At 37.6% G+C, this 26,173-nt stretch overlaps 2 protein-coding genes across 2 annotated transcripts in view; both read left to right on the forward strand.

The window, feature by feature from the left end:
- Positions 1-1,211: 1,211 nt before the first annotated feature.
- On the forward strand, positions 1,212-5,962 carry LOC149844231 (uncharacterized). Its single transcript, XM_090002104.1, has 3 exons — positions 1,212-1,395; positions 1,571-1,676; positions 5,648-5,962. The coding sequence occupies exons 1-3, from the start codon at positions 1,222-1,224 to the stop codon at positions 5,728-5,730; spliced, it is 363 nt and encodes a 120-aa protein (XP_089858230.1). The 5' UTR covers positions 1,212-1,221; the 3' UTR covers positions 5,731-5,962.
- Positions 5,963-10,016: 4,054 nt separating this feature from the next.
- Positions 10,017-26,173, forward strand: part of BCE2 (2-oxoacid dehydrogenases acyltransferase family protein) — a 31,361-nt gene continuing 15,204 nt past the window's right edge. Inside the window, exons 1-5 of the mRNA XM_090000439.1 lie at positions 10,017-10,107; positions 13,133-13,279; positions 14,872-14,997; positions 15,784-16,196; positions 18,476-18,723. Of these exons, the coding sequence (XP_089856565.1) occupies positions 15,805-16,196; positions 18,476-18,723 (640 nt within the window). The 5' untranslated portion in view covers positions 10,017-10,107; positions 13,133-13,279; positions 14,872-14,997; positions 15,784-15,804. The remainder of the gene's footprint in view (positions 10,108-13,132; positions 13,280-14,871; positions 14,998-15,783; positions 16,197-18,475; positions 18,724-26,173) is intronic.

Consider the following 26,173-nt stretch of genomic DNA (forward strand, 5'->3'; position numbering starts at 1 on the left):
AAAATCTTAATCAAATTAAATATCAAAAGTCCTAATTAAAGATATTTGATTCAAAGCCCTAATCAAATAAAATCAAAGAAAAGCAAAGTCCTAATAAAAAAAGTTTAAATCAAATTAAATAAAAAAATCCCAAATTAAATTAAATATAAAAAGTTATAATTAATTTTTTTTGATTCAAAGCCCTAATAAAAGAAAATCAAATAAAAAACTATAATAAAATTAAATATTAAAAATCCCAATTAAAGATAGTTGATTCAAATCCATAATAAAAAAATCAAAGAAAAATGTTCTAATCAAATAAAAGAAAATCTTAATCAAATTAAATATCAAAAGTCTTAATTAAAGATATTTGATTCAAAGCCTTAATCAAATAAAATCAAAATCCTAATAAAAAAACCAAATAAAAAAGTTTTAATCAAATCAAAGAAATTCTTTAATTAAACTAAATATAAAAAACCATAATTAAAAAAAATTGATTCAAAGTCCTAATAAAAAATTTCTTATCCAAAGCCTTAATTAAAGAAGAAGAGCACCAAAGCAGGAGATGAAAAATAAGAAAATAAGAGAGAGATCAACTAAGAAAAAGGGTAAGAAAGAGAGAGTGAGAGAAGCAGTTCTTTGGCCGCTGGCCTCTCGTTGTCCGGCCGCTCCATAAGGGGGGGGAGAGAGGGTCGGGAGTAAAATCCTTCTGCTCATTTTTTTTAAAGTGGTGTACCCTAAGTCCCTGTTCCCAACATAACAGTGAAACCATTCCATGGGCGCGGCAGAACAGACAATCAAACACCCCCAAAGGGTCGGCCTGGGTCAGAATTCTTGGATTCTAAGTTTTTGAAACACACCTGATTCATTCATTTTTCACTCTTTTTGTGTTTTATAAAATTTCCCGAAACTGACATAATGAGACTTTTGGGATACAAGCAAACACTGATGCCCATACTATAAAATTCCCCGATCCAAACAACTTAAAAGAGAAAAAAATAAAACTCGAGATAAAAAAGAAATTATTTTTTATTTAAAACATTTTAAGCGGTAAATTAAAAAAAAGGGTGTTCTGAAGGACTAAAACACCCTTAGTTTGTATGAGTGATCTTCGAACTCTTTGTGTAATTTATAAACTCCTGCATGTACATAAGATTAATTATCCATGCTGCCTTCAGACTCCCTAGAGAGAACCCCTATTTATTATCTCCCTCCTTCTTCTCCCTTCTGCGCCAGAGAGAGATGACGGAGGAGATCAGGGAGAAGAAGGGCGGCGGGTTAGTCGTGGCGAAATCCTCGCCGTTGGATCACCACGGCGGGAAGGACGAGAAGCAGCGGCAGCAGGCCAAGATCACCATCAAGAGCGCCGATATGAAGGAGGAGATGCAGAAGGAGGCTGTCGATCGTGCCCTAGACGTACGGATCCCTTATCTTTCTAACTCTCTTTCTCTTACCAAATCTCGACTCTTCCTGCTCTCTGTTTCTTTATTCGTTGCCCGCATTCACTTCTCTTTTAGCAGGAGGAGCAAACACCCCAAAAACCAAATCATCTCATCTTCTTACTTTTGATTCTTCTGCTTTGTGGTTGAAGGCGTTCGAGAAGCACAGCGTGGAGAAGGACGTCGCCGCGTACATCAAGAAGGAGTTCGACAAAATGTACGGCCCCACTTGGCATTGCATCGTCGGGCGCAATTTCGGTACTCTCTCTCTCTCGCTCAATAAATTTATTGTGGGATTTGATGTTTTCGTTGTTTTGAATGGTTGGCGGTTCGGTTGGTGTTAGGGTTTAGAAATGTATTTTCGCTGTACTTGATGGATCGTGAACGGTACTTGATGGATCGTGTTCACCGATAGGGAGGTATCTTTACTAGCTTCGCTATGGTGGTGGTGTTCAAGGGTCGCCCCTGATGAATCTGGAGGGTGCCCAACTCGAATCGTGTAGTTTTTACGGTAGTTTTGGTGCTATCCAGCTCGGGATTTGCCGGTTGTGAGTGGTAGTTTGTTGATGAGTTGTGACATTATGAAGAACGGAAATGATTTCGATGGCGAGATTTTGTTGCTTTATGCCTTTGAGAAACCAGCATTCCTTTATGTGGAGTTATAATACAACGCGGTGTTTTGGGGATTGATGTTATTCAACAAGGTGTTTTGGACTAAATGTTGATATCATGCCTAAAGATTTATAGTAGAACGCTATATTTTCAGGATCGATGTGGTTCAAGAAGGTGTTTGGGACTAAATGTTGATATCACGCCTAAAGAGTTATAATAGAACGCAATATTTTCAGGATTGATGTGGTTGAGCAAGATGTTTTCGGACATAAAGTTGTTTCATGCGTCTAAGTAATTTAATTGATATTTTTTCTCTTCACTGGGTGAACCATTGGCAATGGGATTTATCTATAAATTGGAGGAAGAAGTATTTGCAATATGTAAACTCACAAGCGTGTGGTTTTCAAGTACTCTTTTAGAATGATTTTCATACAATTTCACAGTATGCTAAGTATTAGATGGTCACACTGGTAGTGTGTTTTGATTTGTGGAAAGAAAATGCCTGTTTTCTAGAGACTTGAAATTGAGGAGGTTCTTATGCAATTACAGGACAGATGATGGATAAGTACTGTCTAGATAAACACAAGAAAAAAATGGTGGTAAAGTTAAACCTACATCCTAAGGTGTTTGATATTCGATGTTCAGACATTGGATGCTAGAACATTGTGACTAGTGTGTCCAAAAAACAAGGAATACTGATGGTGTTGGTTACAAAGATTGATTTGGTTATGGTAATGATATGCACAATTGTCCATGGCAAATCAAGTTCATGTGGAAGGAGAGAGTTAAAAATTAAAGGTGGGAGGTGAAAAAGGCTTTGCCAAATGATAAAGCCTTATACGGTTAATGCAAAGTTGAAGGGCGCAAGTATCTCTTGTAAGTAACTAGATATGAGTAAACTAGTTAAGGGATGTGACTAAGATGAGAATGTGTATAACAATATACTACTTAAATATTCAAATGATTTATCTTATTACCTTTTTTGTGGTTTTACATGAATTTTCTGTAAGGTTATTCCATTATTTTTCTGACCTTGATCCACTATCATGTTGGATGCCTACAAAATGTACATGCTTATTCAAAACGCCTGACTAGATAAGCACGTTCCACCTTTTTAATTGTTAGAAGATAGGGGTTGAAGTAATAACCAGCATTTCTTTGTTTTTGTCCTTTATGTTTCTTGTTGTATGATGAACTAAATAAGAACGTTCCACCTTTAGAAGATAGGGGTTGAAGTAATAACCAGTATCAGGGCAAGGTTTAGACTTAGGTTTTCCAAAATCAAGGTAGCTTTTCAATCAATTCAGATGACCTGTAGGCACCTATTAACCATCATGTCATTCCTTGAATAAATTGGGTTGCCTTGTATTGAACTTTAATCTTTGTCACATGACAAAGTCTATGTTTGTGCTCTTAAGCATTTCTTCTGTGGCTTGTTAGCATTATGATCTGTTAAAAAACATTTTATTGTAGCATGATAGCCACTTTGTATGATTGTGATATTTTGTCACTCATTAGCAGGATGAATCATTTACAATTCTTTATGAAAAGGTATTATCATGAGACTTTTAGTTATGGAATTATAACATTTCTGATGATTATTTCACCTTGATGATGTCATCAGAATGACATAAAAATTCTCCAATTTCTAAAATTAAATGGTACCACTTAAACTTAAAGGATACATTCATAGAATTTGCAAAAAAAATCAGTGGTATTTTGTGGCTTTCATAGAATGTATATAGAGCACCATGTCAAGGGACTGTTGCATTCTTTTGACAAGCAAAGCTGGGTGATAGCCTCTGGACATTACGATCTGGTTTATCAAGTGTTATTTGTTTGTAGGGCTGTCAACAGGTCGGGTATCCGACCCAATGAATACCCGACCCATTGGTCTGCGTACCCAAACCTCCTCAAATGTCCAGTTGTTGGATTCAGGTTCTGGTTCGAGTTTTATCGGGTCAATAAAATGAAATCCCAAACTTATCCATATAATTTAAGAAACTTATTTCATGAAAAATACATTTAAAGTACTTCGGTCAAGTTGGATCGGGTCGGATTTGTGACAAAAATCATAACCCAAACCCCACCTGCATATTGTACGGGTTGGGTTCAGGTTGACTGGAATAATACTTGGGTCAGCATTTTTTATGCCCAAAGGCCCCAAACCCAGGTATTCAGGCTCAGGTCAGGTCGGGTCGGGTACCTGATACAAACCCGACCCATTGACAGCTCTATTTGTTGGATATTAAATATATTTCCCTTTAAAATTTTCCTCAACTTGTTTTATTTTCCATTCATTCTACTTTTCCTCCTTGGATTAATGCACATGCACTTTGTGCTATGGAGTTTTAAAATCCTACCAACATGCTTGAAATATGTGACTTACTATTTTGGTTGCCTGCTTTCTTTCCATGGAACTTTTTTTGGTGTATCAGTTTCTGGGTAGTGTACCTCATGGTGAACAGATCTCAGGCGTCACAAGTATTTTTGCCCACTGATTTTCCAGCATGAAACTTTCTTGATTTTGTTCATTGCACTTTTTTAACCTATGAAAAGAGCTTGTTTGAATGCCTTAATATGAGGCTATAATCTAGTTATGTCTAGCATTTGTAGATATTATTCTATATTAGTGGTTTTTCTGTGTGTTCATCTATCAATGCGACGTGTGGGCATTCATGCTTGTTGTCTACTTGTAGTCTCATTGTGCTTCTACCAAATTTGACATGGTAGCAATGCTGAGAATTGTTCAATATGTCATCTGTAACCTATTGTTGGTCTGTTTTGTCCAATTATTGTTCTGTCTTGAGATTGTTGCCTTTGTTGATGTTGTTTGTGGGATGTTAACAATGATTTCCCCCTTCTATCCTATGCCTTCTTGGTCACTCCCATATCATGTTGGTGCAGGAAGCAAAAAGTGGGTCTATCATGAACAGGGCCCTTATCTTTTACTTTATTTCTTTGATCGTCATTTTCTTGTGGATACTCCATCTTTTCATAATTTGTATCACGACTTCTTCGTGGATAGTATAATCACATGAAACTCAACTCCCAGATGACCACTTCACTCAGGAGTAATGTTTTAATGGAGCTATGTCTATACTCTAGTATTCCACATTCTCTCTCACTTTTATTTGAAGTCCTTTATTCCCACTCATTTGAAGTTACTATTTGACAAGCTTATTTTCCATTATTAATTCTAGGGTGGGTGTTTGTACCGTGATACAAGCTTCAACTTATCGGTATCATCTTCCTGCTCCCAGTTTATTTTTAACTGCCGCCGTTGTAGAATTGTTAACTTGGATGGCCCTGTGCCACTAGCTGGCTACTATAGTTTGGAACATGATCTGTGCTTCAGTGTTTGTACCGACAATGTTGATTATCTCTAATAAGTGATTTTCTTTATTCCTATTCATATAGTTATCTTCGTTCTTTCTGGCTAATGCCCTCATTCATCTACTGTATGAGATTTTCTTATTTTCTTTTAATGAATACTGTATGAGAATGATGACTCTATTGCAAGAATTGTCAAATTTGTTGTTGATGAAGGGTAACGAGCGATCCCTTTTCTTTTGTGGAGTAACCTTTCACACTTTAATCCCTATAATATTGTGCAGGATCTTACGTCACTCATGAAACAAACCACTTCATTTACTTTTATTTGGATCAAAAGGCTGTCTTGCTATTCAAGTCTGGATGATGAGAACTTTGGCTATGGTAGTGATGATGATGAAGATGTGGATGGGAACAATGATGCTGATGCTGATATTGATGATGTAAAGAACACTACGAGGATGATGCTGATTTTGCTTTATTTATAAGAGTTTGTATTCATCCTTTGGAGATCTTTGTGTTGTAAGATACTTGCAAGATTTCTCAATGCCTCGTGTATATTTCTGAAACTTCACTTATGAATAATTTGTTCTCTATCAGTAGATTGATGTCCTATGCCTTCACTTGTTCCAGTTGATACTAGGTAATTTTTTGAAGAGCATAAATATGATTTCATCTGCTATGTTTTTGTGTTGGTGGTTGGCACAACATTATTGGAAAATCACATGAGATATTATGTTGCCCGAGGTTGGTCACAGCCCCAATATTTCGGGGAATATCTTTGATGGCATTATCTGTTTTACATGGTACCACAAGCCATTCAACTGCTTCTCTCTCTCTCTCTCTCGTGTGCACGCCACAGTGACAAAAGTTTAAAAACGGCAAAATATGGGCAGCCAAAAACTCACAAATTTATTTATTTTTAAAATCTTATGTTTTTTAGGCAAAATCTCAGCAATAAAAAATACATTTAAAATATAACAAATAATTGTTTATAAGGAAATATACATAAAAAATATTAAAAAATAAAAGCTACATGGTTTTTTCATGATAAATAGCTGATAAAAACATAAATACTGCGTTTAAAATGTGATATTTATGTTTTGACAAAAAAATTTGTGAGAAATTACCATTTGTAACCTTTGAGTAATTTCTCCCGAGATTTGTCACTGTGGTGCACGCACACATGCACATTCACATATTAAAGGGTGGAAATGCATCAAAAGTAAGCATATAGAGAAGCCAACCAACTAACCACTCTAAAGGCTGTATCATCGAAGTACAATAAAACCACAGTTCATATCTCGGTGTTTTCCTCTTTAATCAAGTCATCGTCAGCTTTTAATATTCCTTTCTCGTGTTCAAACACAATTGCTCCTACTAAAAGTTTAGCCTTCAGCATCTCTTCCTCCCAATTATTGGTCTTCCAAATCACAATTGAAACCATGAGAGCAGAAGCAATTTGTGCTCCAAGAAGACCATAACAAAGACCCAAGAACCCAAACTTGAAGGTGAAGGCCAGAATTAAAGCAAGGATCACCCGCAAGGTAGAAAGAGAAGATTGATGTTATCCCCAATGTTGGGTCTAGCACTGCCCCTAAGCACACCACATCTTGTGGTTTGTGGGAAATTTCCCAACTCACATAGTCCAACTATGGGCAACACTCTCATGGTAAGATTCAAGATTTCCTCATATTTACTAAAAGTTTCTCCCCACAATCTTCTTCCTACCATGGTCCAAACCAAACCCATGGGAGAGATTTAATGCATTTACGACGTGAACAAAGAAAATCGTTCAATACCAATAAGTGCCAAGATCAAAGAAAATCGTTCAATACCAATAAGTGCCAAGATCAAAGAAAATCGTTCAATACCAATGTAACATTACTATTTTTTGGAGAACTACACGTAAAATTTCTTTGTCAATATCAATACCAATGTAACATTAGCTGTTTTTTTATAAATGATTGAAAAAAAAAAGTGAAATGATGGAGCTGAAAATTAATTATACAGTTATACTTCTTTGCTATGGCCGGATCTAGCCCTTATTGACCCAATTCTATAGTGGTAAACCATGAGTGATCGATCCTCTTGAAAACTGATATTTTTTTGTGTTATTTTGAAAATCTTCCTTGATTTTTATGGCATGGACCTTCATTTAGAAAACAGTTGCACTCATCTTTCAACCTGTGGATGACAAAATAAGGGCATTACAGGATGAATTTTAGTGGTACCAAATGACCTTTTTTCCATAGCAGAGCTGTGGGAGAGTAAGGGCCCCTCCATTGACAAAAGAAAATAAATAGATCCAATCTGGTGGCCTCTAATGGCAGATTACACGGTTCCCTTGAAAAGGAACATGGTAAAGCAAGAGAGAGACTGCTATACAGGGATTATAACCAGTTACAAAACAAACAGGACATCTTAAGATATTTGTAGAAATAGATATATTGCTTGGCACATAATCAAGGAGTTCCAAGGCCTCTTCAATTACCTGTAGCCCCTCTGTGCACCAGCCACCACACATGCCCCATTCCATTTCTGAATTGTGAAGGCAATAGCAGACCCATTAGACCTGAAGGTTGAAGCTATTTGAATATCAGTGTCTTTAATGCCTAATGGGGGCCATGGGTCAGAAGGGATCCCAAATCGTGTCCAAACCATAACCTGGTTTAATTTAGAATACGATCACTTGAGCTTCTTAAATTTATCACAACAAAGAGACCAAAGACTATATTTCATCTGGCTTCTAGTATAAGCCCCAAGATCATGTTTAACTTGAAGTCCAGACTTTGCTTGAAAGTCACACATTATCTGAACAAAATTGCATACAGACGGCCCTTTATCCTTGATAAAAAATAATGCATCATCTGCGAAGAAACTATGACTCCATTGGAATGAGCTCGTGGTTATTGAAACAAAATATTTGGAGCTTTCTACGAGTTGAAGTCGTCTAGAAAGTTTTTTCATGACAATTAAGAAAAGATACAGTGAAAGAGTATCACCTTGTCTAATGCCTCTGGTGGATGAGAACATTTTGCCAGGTTATCCATTAACAAGTATAGCAGTAGACACACAGCATTGCTCGATGGATCCATAGAGGATGAAAGCCAAAAAAAATCCATCAAGCTTTGCAAAAATCTCCAATCAAATCAACCCTGTCGTAGCCCTTCAAAAATACTGTTTTCACTAAAGCACCATCCTTTCTAGGTATCTACACTATATGAGTAGTGTTAATATGCTTGAGTATACATCAGTCTTAAATAAATTAGAAATGGCTTTACTAACCTCTAGTCCCAAGACATCCCAGAAGGCCTGAAAGAAAGCAGCATTAAAACCATCTGGACAGTACCCAGAGACACCTTTCTGATTTATCCTGGCTCTGCATGTTTTCATCCCTAGTGTGCTTCCCTAAGATTGGAGAATTATTTGCTAAGTGAATGAAGAAGGTGATAATCCAACAACATAGTTGACCCATATCACATTCCATGTTCCACCAGTCCGAGGCATATACATCCCCACACCACATTATGGTTCTTTTTGGTTTTCACCAAATTATGCAGACTGCTGCTTGACATTTCTTTTAGCCATAGCCGGCTTCTACCACCATTTCTGAACAATAATAAGTCACCGGTAGGGATGGTAGTGGACCGGGAGAAAATGGGGCCCCGCCTCGCCTCCTTTGGACCGGTGATGGAGGACATGAAATGAAGAATGAACCTGTGATTGAGGTTAAAATCAAATCCCATGTGGGATGGAAGCATGGACTTACTCCTACCTCGGCTGGCTGGGTCCCTGATTCGCATTAAAAAATTACTATTATACCCTTATACATATTATAAAATCATATATATATATTAACTCCAACATAAAACCCTTTTTTGAATCTCTCATCTCTAATTCCTTTCCTTCCTCTAATGAGACGCCTTAACTCCCATTTTCTCCTCTCCTTCCTTTCCTCTCCGAAGGAGAAAGATGATAGTGGTGGAAGGTGATCTGGGCAGAAGGCGACACTGACACTGACAGGACTGAGAAAATGGGGCCCTGCTCTGCTTCGCCCCGTTTGGACTGAGGATAGGGTATAAACCGAGGATGGAGGTTAAAATCAAAACCCAAAGATTGAGGGCAAAATTTTGAGACAAAGCAGGGGTGGAGACCTTGTCCCCCGCCTCTGCCCCCAGTCCAGTGTCATCCCTAGTCACGGGGGAGAGAGAGAGAGAGGTTAGTCGCCCAGAGAAAGAAATGAGGGGCATTTGGTGAATAGTTAACCATTATCAGCGTTTGAATGACTACCAACTGGGGCTCCAATTATTTGCCAGGAGCAGTTAGTGCACGTCCCTTGTGTTGGGACGTTGCAAGTTTGAACACTAATGGTATAGATTTTAACTGGAAGGGATCAGACTAACCTCAGCTTTGGCTGTCAAAATAAAAAAAGAACAAAAAGTTGAGGGAATGACTATTTCGTAATAACGGTGAGAAAGGCAAGGACCTATTTGCAAATCGTTTATAAGGCGAGGAGCATTTTGCAAAAAACTTTTTTTGGTCTCATCATCACGATTTCCACATAAATTTGAACCAAAATTTTCCATATTCTTGCTATTTCACAGTCGCCGAAGGATAACTATGACAAATTTTCATAATTTTGTTTGGTGGGTACTCTTTAGAGACGTGCAAGTTTCGTCTGCCCCTGGCTCTTCCCATATGCATCTTCACTGCAGTCCTCAAATTGCAGCGTTCAACTCAGGTGCGTCGTTCATCTAACTTATATATCTGTGTCGTTTGCCTCCCTTCAATCCATACCTTTTCGCGATGTGGACGAGATGCATTCGTCGGCATAAGCAATTGTTAGTTGGGAGCGGCAATATCTTTATGCAGAAACCATGGGCAGCAGCTGGGAATCCACCGATTTCTCAATCCCCATGTCGTTTTTTCTTCACGCACTGCTCCAACGCATCGATGGAATCGGGTAAAGTGAGTTTGTCTAGTTCCTTTCTTGACTCTCTCTTTCATCCTACATTGGGTTTCATCAGAATCATAAAAAGTTCATAGTCATCAATTGTCCATTAATCGAATTGTGGGTTATCTGTTAACGCTGTCCGAGAATAAATTGGGAATGGACTTTATCGAGCTTTGCATGGAAGGCCAACATACGAAAGAGTGGATGGTGCTAGTTCAAATTGTTCTTGTTCATCTTCCACGCTTAGTGGTGGGTTCTACCTATGACATGAAACTCTGTACATGCGAATTATGCTTATGATGCGTCTTTTGTTCGTGCACGTGAAAACAACCTACAACCCACCAGTCTTTGATGTCTACGTGATAGCTCTTGGATGCATCATTTTGTAGCAGGTTGTGAGTCTTCAGCTCCTGTTCGATAAATTCTTAATGCATGTTCTTATAGTGTATTGCGTGCTCATTGATTGGTATTATTTAAGCTTCGTGCCCATAAATAATACCAATCAATGAGCACGCAATACACTATGAGAACATTCATTATTTATGCTTCGCACCCTATATAAAAGCAAAATTTTGACAGAAGTTTTAGCTCTAGATAGACAGGAATGGAGAAACAAGACTCGTAAAGCCGACCCAATGTAGTTGAGATAAGGCTTGATGATGATGATGACCCTATATAAACGTTTAAGAATGTTTTTTTCCTTGATGCTTCAATCTCGCGTCATGTTCTCAAAAGCACTCTTGGGTGGGGATCCTTTTGAAACAGATAACACCAATCTGTTTGCCTTGATTGTCAACCGCTTCCTTGTTCCTTCTCCGGTTGTTCTTTGAAGCTCTCTTATATACTCCAAGCTCAATTTCCTAACATGATCACATTGGCGCCCATGCATAAGCCCCCTATCGACTGACCTGCAGACACTTTTCTTGGTATGATTATTGATCATGATTGATCTGATCGTTGTCTATGTGTGAAATTTTTGTTGTTGCTTTCGAGAACTAATGGGCATCCTAACAAAAGCCCAACATCGTCAGTTGCATTAGAGAATGTAGTTCCATAATGTGCATCGAAACTAGTACCTAAAAGCCAAATATGTCGATATATTTTAGCATATTGTAAGAGTATAAGTTTTTTAATTGCATTCGACCTTAGATTTTATTGAATTTACTTATTTATATGTTTTGCAATAATGAAGTAAACATACTGCATGGAAGAGTCAGTGTTCAAACAAACACAATATTACATAAATTCATGACAACATAAAACACAAAAATATAATAAGGTGATAGACGAAGAGTCTTGCACATATCTAATCCAATGAACACTAGGCTACTTCTAATAGTAAAACTTTATCATCTCGATATGGGTTTCTATCCATTGCCTCTTCATATGCTCAAGAGCTTTTCTGAATTTTGAAACTGGCAGTGGATGTATGTTTTCTAATGAAAATGACTAATCTTGCTTTAACAGTTCCTCTTAAGAGTTTACGACAATTTCAGGCTGTGATCATGTCTTCCTCTTCTTCATTGCTTGCAAACTGGCTGTGATTTTTTGCATGAATATTATCTAAACTATTAGCAGACTTGCATGACCTTAGGACATACCAGTTTATATATTTCACAATGAATTATAATTTTCATAAAACTGAAGTTTAAATCCTGCCCAACTTATTTCCATACTTTCCACGTTGAGTCTTTTCTGGATTCTTTATAGTGTAGTCTTGTGCCATCAAGAGATCTAACTCATATCCCCTTCCCCCTCCTAAAAACCAAAAATTATGTTCTATTAGGTTAATAAGCAGCTTACCATTTATTAACTTGGTATTTTTATAAAACCCTCACAATACTTGCAAATGAAGATCTTTTGTGAAATATAGGGTTGAGAATGATTAGATCCAAAAACTTGATGGATTTCATTCAAAAACTAAAAATGCCTGTCTTAGATGAGAGGAAACTACAAACTAAGAAAAGATCACCTTCCTTCACCAAAATGATGTGCATAGCACCTTCCTTCACCAAAATGATGTGCATAGCACCTTCCTTCCATGACAAATCTATTTTTATTCTGAATGAAGAGAAATGTGCTCAAAACCTTCAAGGCTTCAACTCTTCAGTTCTTTAAAACCCTATAAAGCACACAAAGGTGAGAGAACTGTTTGTATTATCTAAAGGGTAGAAAACAACCTGATTAGATCTAAAATATTTGACCGATAGTGGTCAATCTTAAAAAAAGAAAAGAAAAAAGGTGCTAGAAAAATGAGGTGTATGGCTCAATACACTCTATTTTAGAGCATATGGTACGGTTTGGGCGATGTATCATACGATACTGCATCCTGAAACAAGGAAACTAGTTTCACGGATGTACCTTATCTGGGTTCCTTTTTAAAAGTATAGTGTTGTTGCATATTGTACGATGTGATGCAACTTTTACAACAATGTGCAAGCAATGATACATTCACTGTGCTATCTTTCTCACACTTTTCTAACACTATAACAATGCTTCATGAGTCTCTCCTTGCTTGTTTTTTGCACTAGGTATCAAAGAGTTAATATCCAACTAAATATTTTTCTAATATGGTTCAACTTTTATGGGTCATGATTCACACAGGAGAATTTGAGTCATAATTAACTGCTAGTGGAATCTAAGTGATGGATGGCTAGCCAAGTTATGACTAATATTTACTTTGTTTAGGACTGTGATCCATCGTCTTCATTTGCTGCTCTTATACATTTCTTATTTCTGTTAATTCCACACTATATTTCATTTCTTCTAATTGACAAATCAAATTATCTTTCTTTTGGTTTATTTTTAATAGTTCAAAGGTACATATCACATTACCAAATGTTTTTATTCAAATCAAGGGTGGATCAATCCTCCAACTGCTGGAATTTTTGAGGTTCCATTAGCACAAACAGGGGAAGGAATTGCTGAATGTGAGCTCCTCAAATGGTTTGTAAGAGAGGTAAGTAAAAGATCATAGTGCATTCTTCTGCCAATGTATTATGCTTCCTCAATAATTGTTGTGTTATTATTTTTACAATTTTAGAAATCTATATTTCTTATTTATCTCTCTTTTATATAGGCATACAAGGCAAACTTTAAGTTGTCCTAGATATGTGCAACTTCAGATGTTATATAAGATATTCCATTATTCTATTTGTGTGTGTTGTGGTGGCATTTCTGTTAATCATATTTTCTTCGAAAAAACTTTTTTGCGCACTTGTTTCTTGTATAACTTGAGAAAAAATTGTTCATGTGTCTCCTCTTATATATACAGTTAGTTTAATCAGAGATTAAAAAAATTCCAAGATAAAGTTTCCTCAATAAAATCTATGGTTCGTTTCATTCCAGTGAAATAACACATTCACATGTATACGCTTATGTGTGTGTTTGCATGTCTCCTTGTTTGTGCATGCACGTGTGTTTAAATCTGAGTTACCAGAAGCTTCTTAGATAGGTGAGAAGCCCGCTTCCCGGAAACTCTCATCGGAAGAGCGATACTCATCGCTTTCGAAGCTTGATGAGAATCTCGATTTTCCCACGCTTCTCCTATGCTTTTCACATGCTTCATCTATTCTTATTATATGTTTTCATGTTTTTTATGTGTTTCCTTTCCTCTCACATTTCACACTCACTTCCATGTGCTTCTAAATTGGCAGTCATCTTTTTTAGATTTTGTTAAGAGTTTAATTCTTTCTTACACTAAAAAAATCATGAAATTTAAGAATAGTAACTTTTATTTTAGTTTTTATTTGCATTCCATTTTGATTCCCATTCAATTCTTGTATATATTTTTTAATTTCTTGTTTCCCGCTTTCTATACATTTTAAAATGCATCGCTTCTCGCTTCCACTTTCCATATCATTTCCCGCTTCCGCTTCCTAGTCTGGCAACCTTGGTTTAAATGGTTTTCCAATATTACTTTATTTTTTTTATGAGTTCTAACCTTTTCAAATTTAAGGTGGTCCCTTTGGCTAATTCAATGTTCATTCTTGAATATATCTTAAAGAGTAGTACAGATTGTCTCAATATTTGTTGTTTAGATGATAAATGGATTGAGGATTCATCAAATCATATTTGACATACATAATTACTTATTAGTTCGTCTTTATGCAAGTGAGTTTGGTGGCCTTACTTATGAAGGCAGAGTTTAGAACTTTAGAGGTAATATCCAAGCCCTAATACATATTAGATTATCCTATTTCTATATATTATATAGTAGAACATGTGTCTATCAGTGGGGAAGAATTGTTCAAACCTCAATGGGTGGCCATTGAACTGAAAAAACTTAGATTATTTTCCTTTAGGCTTAGAAATTTGAGTTCCAGGTTTGGAGTTATGAATTTGATTAAATCTCATATTTTATGCTCAATGTTGCTGGAATTTCAAAGATCAAGTTTTCATAGTTAAGATTGTAACAGGGGGGCTGAAATTTTGCACACACGCTAGGTATTCTTGGCTGTTCACGTGTCCAGCAACTAATATCCTAGTACAGGTTGAAAATTTTCTAATTTCCATTTTTTGGCTGTTTCACTTGCACTTTCTTTTTAACAGGGTGATCTTATTGAAGAATTTCAACAACTTTGTGAAGTTCAAAGTGACAAAGCAACCATTGAAATTACTAGCCGATACAAGGGAAAAGTTTCTGAGATTCTGTTCCAACCAGGTGATATTGTGAAGGTAATTAAAGTGATTCTTTTTAGTTTTTATTACATAGTTGTTTATTGCATGAATCTTTCATGTAGGTTTATAACTTTATTTTGATCACAGAAAGAGATAAGCATCATATCTGTGAATTGTTTGAGGCTTTGGGGCTTTTCATTTACCTTTCTTTGTTGTAGGATTTTTTTTTTAAACTAGCTCTTTCTGCCGGCTGCCGGCACGGCGACCGTAGGTATGGCAGGCTGAGCCAGCGCGACCAGGTCTTCGTGCCGGGTGCAGTTTCTTCGGGTTATAAATAAAAAAAAAACTAGCTCTTTCTGCTTTTTCTTTGTCACTAGAAGGGCCAGTTATTTGTCAGCATATTATTAGAGAAAGGCTGATAACCTATAAAAATAAAGTTACAAACATAACGAACATGGAAGAAAACGTTCTTAATGGGGAAAGTGCACAACATGAGTACAAAGTGTACAACACGGGTATTTTTAAAAAAATGTGGCTACGGGTGTACCTAATTATATTTGTATCTGTGTCTATATATATGTGTATATGTGTGTGCCTTTGTATGCGTGTGTGTAAGAGAATTTTTTTCCCTTTCTATCATATTTCTGAATTTTGGGTGGAGTCATTTGCTGTTATGTCATTATAAACTGCTTTTTCTTTGTAGTTTACTAATGCATATGCAGAAGTAGATGCACGCTCACAAAGTAGTCTTTAATGCCTTATTCATTTATCAATTTTGACCTTTGCCAAATGATTTCTGCCAATGTTAGAATTACTGATGCTTATCTGAGCTCTCTGCTAAAGGTAGGAGAAACCCTGCTGAAAATGTTGGTTGAAGAAAGGGAGGCTCAGGCCTCCAACTCAGGCATGTTGGGTGATAGTGTGGTTGCAGATAGTGAGATTCATGAAGCTGGCCAGGAAGGTTCACAGATAAGTGAAGAGAAAGTAGGTGGTGTGCTTTCTACACCTTCAGTTCGTCATCTTGCTAAGCAATATGGTCTAAACATAAATGAAATTTGTGGTACTGGCAAAGAAGGAAGGGTCCTGAAGGAAGATGTCCTAAAGTTTGCTGCCGGTAAGGGGATTATAGGCGAGTCAGTTGATACCAGTGTGAGTTTTGAAGGAAGTCATGAGACAGTTGAGCCTTTTCATGTGACATCTCCATGCATAAAAGAAATAGAAGACTGCAGTTATGAAGATAAAATGATCCCCTTGAGGTAATTTAGAATTCTTAATTGAGCTTGAAATGACTTTTTGACAAGTTGTGTTGCCTAGATACTTCTAAACTCCATGGTATCTTTGTCTGAGATTGCTGGACACTGATACCAACATTGACATGATGGACACAACATTTTCTACTACACAATGTCACAGATGGTACTATGACACAATGCCAAATACGGACACTCTATGGTGGACGCTGTTTCATTATGAGCTCTCTATGTTTGGCATTGTCTCAAAGTATGGAAAATTCATGTTGGATACAGTCCTGACTCCTGAGCATACACATTTTGTTTTAACCTTGTCTGATACTTTGTAGTGTCATTGAATGCTTTCTTAGTGTTGCACCTTTATGGGAATCTAGGCATTTTTATGCAAGGTTGTTAAATGCGATGTTATGAAGCGAGGCGTTGAGCATGTTATGAAGCGAGGCGTTGAAGCGTAAGCTTCATGATCAAAATAATAAAATATATAATATTAATAAAATAGCACTGGTAAATGGTTTTTTAATATAAATATACATATATGAGTTTGTTATATACATATATGAGTTTGTTTGATGGTTGATTTAGTAAATATAAGGTTTTTGAAGGACTTGAAAAATAAATAGCTCCCAATTTTTTTAAATTATAACCTTCAATTTGTTTCCATCAAAAACTAAACAAAAAAAAAATCTTAGTGATGCATATAAATATTTTTTTCTTGGACATATCAAATGCATACATGCAATAGAACTATCATGAAACTATAGTTTTTCATCAATGCACTTTTGCGCACATCTCTTACTTATATATAGGTATATGTAAATTTAAGTTAGTTATACTAATGCAAGATTTTTAGTGGTTTACCACCACGCAATTAATCGGGAGATATTAATGTTATTGAAACTTGCATCAAACATTTAGCTGAAATCATAGTGAGGGCAATCCAAACAGTGTTATATTTGAAATTATTTTAGATAATTATGTATTCAAAGCAATTCCAGAACACTTCAGGTACTGAGGGTGCGCCTCAGTACCTTGAGCGTGCGCCTCGCCTGTGAGGCGTACACTTCAAGTACTGAGGCGTACGCCTCTCACAACACTGTTTTTATGTACCTTCCTTTTCTCTTGCCTTAAACAATAGACTCATCTTTCTATATTCTGATTTATTGTATGCTTACTTGACTATATTGCATTGTCTAGTATGAAATCATGGTTATAGGTATGATTTGGTCAATCTGATCCTGTAGATATGTTAGGATTCATTTAACAAGAAAGAGAATCTAAAAATTGAAACACTTTTATTATGAATTTTCAGTGCATTTGGGCTATGATTTTAAGGCTCCAACAACCTGCACTGAAACCTCTTGATCTAATGCATGTTCTCCACTAAAAATGATGGAGACCACATCCGTATGACCTAATCCACAAAATAATTACTGAAAACTTATGTTTATCAGAAGTCCTGCTGTACAATACAATCTGATGTGTGTGTGTGTGGTTAGATCGAAAAAGTAGTCAATGATAACTTTTGTAAATCAGCAGTCCTGCAACTGTTCTATACAATCTAATGTCTGTGCATGTGTATAAAAGCTATGTGTATCTAACTTTTTAAGTCTTGGTGAGTTCAACACTTCATTACCTGTGTCTGACACTGGGACCCATGTCACTTTGGAAATAACTAGCTTAAGTCTCCAAATTCCTGTAATTCTGAAGTCTGCAGCTATTATCTGTTTAAGAACAAGAACCTTGCCTTGAAGGAGTATATCATTAACATTTTTGTGAAAAGCTTATGCTGTTTGGCACACGACACATGGGCATTAACCCAGGTGCTCTCATGGATATGCGCTCATGCAGATGTGCATCATATACCAATCAGTGAGAGGAGGTACCTTTCTGGATTTGATAAAAAAAGTAACATTTATTAATTCAATAAGATATTAAGCTTGACATATGTGTTGGATACTTCTCTTCATTTCTTTAGACTTAATTTTAGTTTGAGAGTGGAAATTGCTAAGAATATTTTCTTGACCATTAATTCTTCTGTGTTGAACATACACTTTTAAAAGTTGCAACCACCTATATTTGTTGAACCTTTTAAGCTATTGGAATTTAACTTTGGTGGGAACTTTTCTCTGCACATTATTTTAAGCATGTTACCTGCTTCACCAATATCTACTATTCAACATTTACTGTGAGTGATAACAGCTTCCAGATAATCATGAGACCCATGATTTAACATTTGGAAAAAGTTTCTTATGTGCAAACTGTGATGTTCCATCATACTATTTCAGGGGATTTCAGAGAGCAATGGTTAAAACTATGAGTATGGCAGCAAAAGTTCCACACTTTTACTATCTTGAAGAAGTGTATTGTGATGCCATGGTGGAGCTTAAAGCTTCTTTCCAGAGAGAGAATAATGATATGAACATAAGGCATACTTTCTTGCCATTCTTAGTCAAGTCACTTTCAGTGGCATTGGCTAAGTATCCCGTTTTAAATAGCACCTTCAGTGAGGAGACAAACGAGCTTGTCTACAAAGGTTTGCAGAAATGAAATCAATGGTTTTGTGTGTTTTTACTTCTCTCTGTCATGAAGAAAATTTGTAGCAACTACTGTTGGTAGAATGTAGGGACTAGCTTTAAACAAATGCTCAGTGGCTGTTTGATCCTATAATGTTTTTTCCCCCTATAGCAGAAGATTATTTTTTAGCATCCCCTTACTCTTTTTTTTTAAGGTGCCATAATGTATTGCTTAGTTCCCTTTTCTTAAGATGGACATTGGTTTTGCTCATCAATTCCTTTTGTGCATATTTTTGTGATTGCTCATCAATAACCTTTCTCCTAGAGTATATAGATCTGTTTCTTGTTTTTCCCCAAAAGTTCCATTAATATTGTAAGACATGAAAATGGAGAGTTTGTGTGATGGCATTCGTTGCTTTAATTGTTTTTCAGTATCCCCTCACTCCTATTTTTTTTTCCTAAATGTGCCATAATGTATTGCTTTGTGTTCCCTTTTCTTAAGATGGATGTTTGTTTTACTCATCGGTTCCTTTTGTGCATATTTTTGTGATTGTTCATCAATAACCTTTATCCTAGAATATGTAGATCTGTTTCTTGTTTTCCCCCAAAAGTTCCATTAATATTGCAAGACATGAAAATGGAGAGTTTGTGTGATGGCAATTTCTGTGATTTAACTTGCACAAATGTGCTTTTCATATAAAAGATATGCATATGTTGCAAGTGTATTGTCATGCCATATTTTTCTAATTTAAAACCTTAGAATTATTTCCCAGCATTCTTATTGAGAAAAAAACTGAGTATTGTTTCTGACACTATATTGACTTCCTGTCATGCATATGTAGTTATGGAGACAAGCAAAATTACCGAGAGAAGCCAGTGGATGCTACATTATAACTATCAATGCAACTGTTAATATGATTTTTCCAGCTATGCCTAGTATCATACACATAATGATCATATTGGCAATTGTAACTCTTAGACCTATTTAGATTCAGATAACAACAAAACAAACTTTCTACTTCAACTTATTGTTAACCTCAAAAAACTTATTTTCAATAGCGGACATTCAAAATATATGGAATAACTGTCACTAGGGGTGGGCAATGGGTCGGGCGGCCCTGTGGGCCAAGCCGACCCGATCCATCATGGGCCAGATTTGGGTCAAGGTTTTAGGCCCTGACACATTATCTACCGGGCCAAAGCCTGGCCCGTTATATACATGGGCCGGGGCTGGCTTGGCCCATGGGCTATCGGATCGACCCGATGGGCCTGAGCTACCTAATTAATTTTTTAGTAGATGGCTGCATAGTAACTTGGTAACTATTTAAAACGCCCCCAAAATCCTGGACTTATAACTTTTTAAGAAAAATTTGAAGGCCTTGTAATCATTCATTTATCAGAGTTTTAAATAGTAATTCAGCGAAAAATGATATTTTTGAAATAACAAGTCAATGGACCTTGGGTGCATTACTTGCGAAACCTTTCCTTTACACAACAGATTTATAACTCCGTACATTTATTGAAATCAAATAGATTCAAAACATGGTTTTACAGTTTATACGAAAACGGAAATTTTCAAAGAAACCCTTATACCAAAAATGTCCTCAGGAGCGAAACATCAGGGAAAGAGTCTCATCTTGATACCATTACGTCATCGTGTCATCTCTTGTCGTACCGACCTAATCATCACCTATTTCCGTAAGACATGACAGTTTCATGAAAAAATGGTAGGTGCACAAGTATAATAATTTAGAACAAAACTAACACATGCGTAGTTTCATTCGTGATATGCATTTTAACATAAGTAAAATGAGTATGCTAATAAAATTCAGAACCAAACTAGCATATACGTTGTTTCTTTCGCAGTGTGCAAGTCAAAATAAGTAAAACGAAGATGATAACTTTGTTTCGATATTAAACTGTCCTGAGGGTACGCACAGGATAAAAGTAGAAACAACTGAGAGTCTGAGACTGTCCGGGGGTTTATTATGCTATGTATTTTGATACCTTGGAAAGCTAGCTGAGTCTGCTCCTAAGGGGATGACCAATGACCGAGAGAGAATTCCCCAAAGGCCACTCGTTCAAGGGATGCATCCAACTTTTGCAGAAGTCCATGGGATCTACCACCTAGGATAATTTTTGGTAGTCTCGTTCCCTAACTCCGATGACTGGGGACATCGAGTCATTTTTCCGAGGGGTGGTTATTAACAACCTATTCATCGGAGTTTTTGTACCATCCCATCCTCTCCCTTGACGGAAAACAAGAGGCAAATAGGTACGTCAGGTTTTATTTAACTAAAGACCCATTCTATATGCTTTGGTCTTTCAAGCCAGCTCGAGCATCTTGCCTGTGAAAGCGATCATCACCATTTATGTTATTACAATAATATGCATTTTGCATGCTTTGAGGTTATCATAAACCTCACATCCAGTCAACGTAGTACTAACATGTCGTGCATGTCTGATAGTACCGCTACGATGAGAAGGGTATCAGTTTCTCAGAAGAAAGCCCAACTCCATTGTTTCGTAAAAGAAACAATGCAACTATTTAGTTTAGTTTGACATGATTTGGTCCTTTAAACCACTTGTATATATTATTGTGCAATTTGCACGATATGAGATCGCCATGAATCTCTCGTCCAGTTATCGTAGTATCAAACATGTGGCTCATGTCTTGCGATACCGCTTACGATAAAAAGAGATATGGGTTTCTCTGAAGAAACTCCAAACAAACACATTCCCATGCTCCCATCCGGGGATATTCGGGTCATATCGGATATTAAACCGAAGTTTGTAACCACTTCTTCCTATTGTGCCAGTTTGAGAAAAACTTAGTTGTAATTAGGCAACTCTCAAGTGGTCAAATTTGCTTTTCAAAACCACGCATATTTGAATGTTGAATTCTTTGTAAGAAAACCTTTTTCTTTAAAGTTTTAGCGCCCATGCGCAAATCCGTGTCTTTTGTAAAAGCGCAAGTATGCTATAAGATAGGAAGGAATACGAAATTGTGTATCTTGCGAGGTTGGATATATGTACCAATAATACATATATTACATCGTATAGGCATGTGCACATTTCAGCGTGACGACAATGTATAAAGCAAAGCTCGATGTGCGAAACCACACATCAAGCTAAATAAATGTGTAAGCAGTGCACGAGGTACAAAACCGTACCCCGATTAAATAAATGCATAAACAGTGCACGAGGTACGAAATCGTATCCCGACTAAATAAATGCGTAAGCAGTAGCCTGTGCACGTGATAGCGCAACGGCGAAGTAAATGACATAAAGCAATGCTCAATATGTGAAACCACATGTGGAGCTAAATAAATGCGTAAGCAGAAGCCTGTGCATATAAAAGCGCGGCGGTAAAGTAAATGACATAAAGCAATGCCTGATATGTGAAACCACATATCGAGCTAAATAAATGCGTAAGTAGAAGCCTATGCACGTAAAAGCGCGACGACAAAGTAAATGACATAAAGGAAAGGGGACAAAGATCGCTAAACTACGTCCTTGAATTAAATGCGTAATGTATGTATATATTATATATATAATTCACAAGTTTTAAGATTTATCCGTCCATTGTCCTTTGTTCAACTTTCCCCTACCTTGGAGAATGTCGGCTTTGTTGACATTTCCAGGCATAGGTGATAAGTGGCTTGTGTCTCAGGACGCACGTAGAATCCATTGCGTCGATAGGGTGCGCTAAAGGGTTCGTCGTACTACGTAAAAGAAAAGGAATCACGCTCGTGTTGCAGGGGTCGAACTCGACCCTGATACAGGCTGCTCGACTGAGCCGAGACCAGAATTGGGGTGCCGAGTTGGGAAAAGGACGAGACCGATCTCACTCGGGCGAGTGAGCCGGTTAGGCCCCAATCGAGTTGGGCTCGGTTCAGCAAACAAAGGGAAAAGGGTGGGGTGGGCTCGGCTACTAGGCCGAGCCTGATCCCAACCCAAAAATACAATAGAGGCGGGGGTTGGGCTCGACAACCAGGTTGAGCTCGGCTCCCATCCCGAAAATACAAGGGTCTGGGGTGGGCTCGGCAACCAGGCCGAGCCCGACCCTACCCGGTAAGCACAAGGGGCTGGGGTGGGCTCGACAACCATGCCGAGCCCAGCCCCATCCCAAAAGTAGAGAGAGAGAGAGAGAGCGAGAGCGAGAGCGAGTAGGGAGAAGGGGGGGCTACGCCCCTCCCTTGACAACAGAGAGCAGGGAGGGAGGAAGGAGGGTCAGCGCCCTCTTGTCGGTGCCAAACAAAGAGGTCGGAGGGTTGGTGTCCTTCGGTTGGTGCCAAAAGAGAGAGAGAGAAGGGAGCGGGGAGGGGGATGGTGCCCCTCCTCTGTAAATCAAGAACAGAGAGAGAGGGAACTGGTAGGGGTGGCGCTCCTTGCTGCGAACCGAGGAGACAGAGGCTAGGGAGGGGGTGGCACCCCTCCCCTGCGAACTGAGGAGACAGAGAGAAGAGAGAGAGGAGATGCACACCTGAGGGGTTGCACTGCTCCATTAGCGATAGGAGGCTCCGACGAGGGTGAAGGGAAGCCCGACAAAGGGGGCTCCAGAGAAGAGAGCGTGAGACGGAAGGGTCGAGGGGGAGAGAGAGAAAGTCCAAGGGGGGTTCCTCCTTAAGCACGGGGGGAGGGGGGACTCAGGTCTGGATCCGGATCCAACCCGGGTCCGATTTTTTTTCTCTCTCTTAAAAGAGAGCAGGTTTTACACTATTATTATTTACCTAATTAGTTGCATTTAGTGAAAAATAGAAAGAGAATTAGATGGGTGCATTAATCTTTCATTTAATTCATTGTTTTTGGTATTATAGGAACTAATTTATGTTCGAAAATAATCTACAAATGGGTTTAGGCCGGGCTGGACCAATCCGCTGAACATTGGCACATTGGGATTCCAAACGTCCTTGACATTGTCCAAGTCAAGTAAATAATCAACATTAAATATAACTGCCCTACCACTCAAAATATTAATGTTTTTCTCATTATCAGTTATATTGGGCTCTTCACTTCCACAGGTATTTCCAATAGGGCCACAACTTCCACTTAGTCTGCAGTGCACGGTTGCACCCTAAATTCTCATTACACAACACTGAATTTAACCACCATTTTTCCATAAATTATTCATTGAATAATCTACTATTTCATTTCCCATTGGATTAAGCAGATGGATCCAATTCTTACGATTATTTGCTAATACTCAAATACTAATAATAAGTGAGGGTTGGAAGAAATGATTCCTTGTTTGTTTATTGGAATCCGGGATATCACTCACTGTACTGTCATTATTGTTAAGACTAGTCGACCATTAGTTATTTTCAAGTGTTTTATCCTTAAAGTTACTTATTTACTCTTAAAAGATGGTTCTTTAGAATTTTTCATATAATGAGGGACCTACTTGTAATTTGTCTTTTAGGATAACCTATATTTAAACAAGAGGTGTTTAGCCCTGAATGTTAACGATTTTTCCCTCTCAGCTGCTCTCTCTTTCTCTCTCTACCTCGGTTCCTGTGCAGTATTGGATTTCTCCGCATGGTATCAAAGTTGAAGGTCTTGGGAGTGTGAGCACAAGTTCGATCTGCGCCAAAAAAAAATGAAAAAAAAGTGTGTGCTCTCCTTTTAATTTGAGTGGCATAGATCTGATAACAGATCTGATGTCTGACAACAATCAAGTCACAGATCTGTAATCAGATCCATAGAGCTCGGTAAGTTCTCTATCAACTGGATCGTGTATCGTCAAATGTGGGACACAGATCTGTAACAGATCCATAGAGATCGGTGAGTTGTCTGTCATCTGGATTGTGTATCGTCAACTGTGATGTGCAAAGGCTGTGAACTTAGTATTTTCTGATCTGAAAAAAATTTATCAATTAAACCTGCCCTCAGTCGTGAATCTGAAGAAAATCCTATGTTGTTAATCTTGGATCTGAATGAAAAAATTTATTCTGTTGGAACCTTTCGATTGATTTGGGGTTGTCGTGAATGGTGTATCGTATAGTTCCATTTTTTTATATGTCGTGAATCCTGTACCGTGAGCAGTCTTCATCGGAACTGTGCTTCTAACAGAGCTGTGATTAAATACACATATTTGTTGGTCATGGTCAGAGATGACGTAGAGGTTTTTGCTTTGCTCCTGTAGAGTTGTTTGGACTGGTTGAGATCTGATCTCAGATCTGATGTCGTGATTCTTCAAAATATCGTGTGGTGTCGTAGCTTATGCAGTGTGTCAAACTGACTGTGGGTTCGTGACATATTCAGATTCAATCTGAAAAGTTTTTTAATTTTTTTTTTGTCGTACATTGCAACAGCGTTATCATTTCCTGCATAAGCATTCTTCATTGTGGCTGAAGCTCCGAAGTTTGATTCTAAGAATGAATCTATTGGGGAATATAAGGCTTTTGCAAATCCTTTTTCTTATGGGTCTTCAGTGAAATTAAATGAAACCAACTATGCCAGGTGGTCCAGAACTTTTATGATGTCGGTATTTGGACATCGTAGAAAACATATTTTGTTGAAAACTGAACCGAATGATAGAGTGGGAAAATATGTTACTTGGGATGAAGATAATGACATTGTTATGTCATGGATCATGAATAGTGTTGAACCTCATATTGCAGATGGTCTAATTTATTATAATACAGCTAAACAGATGTGGGATAATCTTTGAGATACTTACTCTCAAGAAACAAATGTGAGTCGTATTCTGCAAGTTGAATAAGAGATATATAATTTGCAGCAGGTAGATCAGACCTTGGTCCAGTACTATGCATCTGTTAAAGCTGCCTTTGAAAGGCTTAATACTCACAGGCCTTTGTATTGTTCAAAGCAAAAGGTTCATCAAGAACAGACTATGGTTGCTCGGTTCCTCAGAGGGTTATCTTCAGAATTCTCGGTTGCTAAAGTCCAAATGTTAATTGGATCTGATGTACCTACTCTAGCCGATGCATACAATCGCTTGAGCAGACTTGTTTTTTCTCTCCCACAATCTCATCCTATATCCCAGACATCTGCCTTAGTTGTTCCTTCTGGTTATGGTCGTGGAAATACTCTGAACATTAGAGGACGAGGTCGTGGAAGAGGTGTGGGAGGTAGAGGTAAACTTCAATGCACATTTTGTGGAAAATCAGGACACTTGGAAGACCGTTGCTGGGATAAACATGGACGGTTTGTCTTTCCTGCATCGAGGCCTAATGTTCCAAAAGCTAATGTTATAAAACTAGAGGTAGCAAATGCAAATGAAGCCTCTTCTCCCCGTGACTGCATCTCCCTTAGTCGTGCAGAATATGAAGAATTGGTAGCTCATCGTCCTTCAAGCTTCTCTTCTCCTGTAGCTGGTGTGGCCTACGCAACTGGGGACCATCTTCATCTCAATGATAGTAAGTGGATTATTGACTCAGGTGTATCCAGACATCTGTGTGGAAATTCTCATTATTTTTCAGATCTAAAAGATATTATTGCTCATCG

Source organism: Nuphar pumila, chromosome 3 (assembly GCF_984573655.1).
Source record: "Nuphar pumila chromosome 3, dmNupPumi1.hap1.1, whole genome shotgun sequence".
Classification (NCBI taxonomy): Eukaryota; Viridiplantae; Streptophyta; class Magnoliopsida; order Nymphaeales; family Nymphaeaceae; genus Nuphar; species Nuphar pumila.

What these genes read in the sequence shown, in the direction of transcription:
- LOC149844231 (XM_090002104.1), top strand. Translation starts at nt 1,222, where the DNA reads ATGACGGAGGAGATCAGGGAGAAGAAGGGCGGCGGGTTAGTCGTGGCG. An exon ending in CTGTCGATCGTGCCCTAGAC is followed by an intron (nt 1,396 to 1,570) that starts GTACGGATCCCT and finishes TTGTGGTTGAAG; the next exon opens with GCGTTCGAGAAGCACAGCGT. An exon ending in CATCGTCGGGCGCAATTTCG is followed by an intron (nt 1,677 to 5,647) that starts GTACTCTCTCTC and finishes AATATTGTGCAG; the next exon opens with GATCTTACGTCACTCATGAA.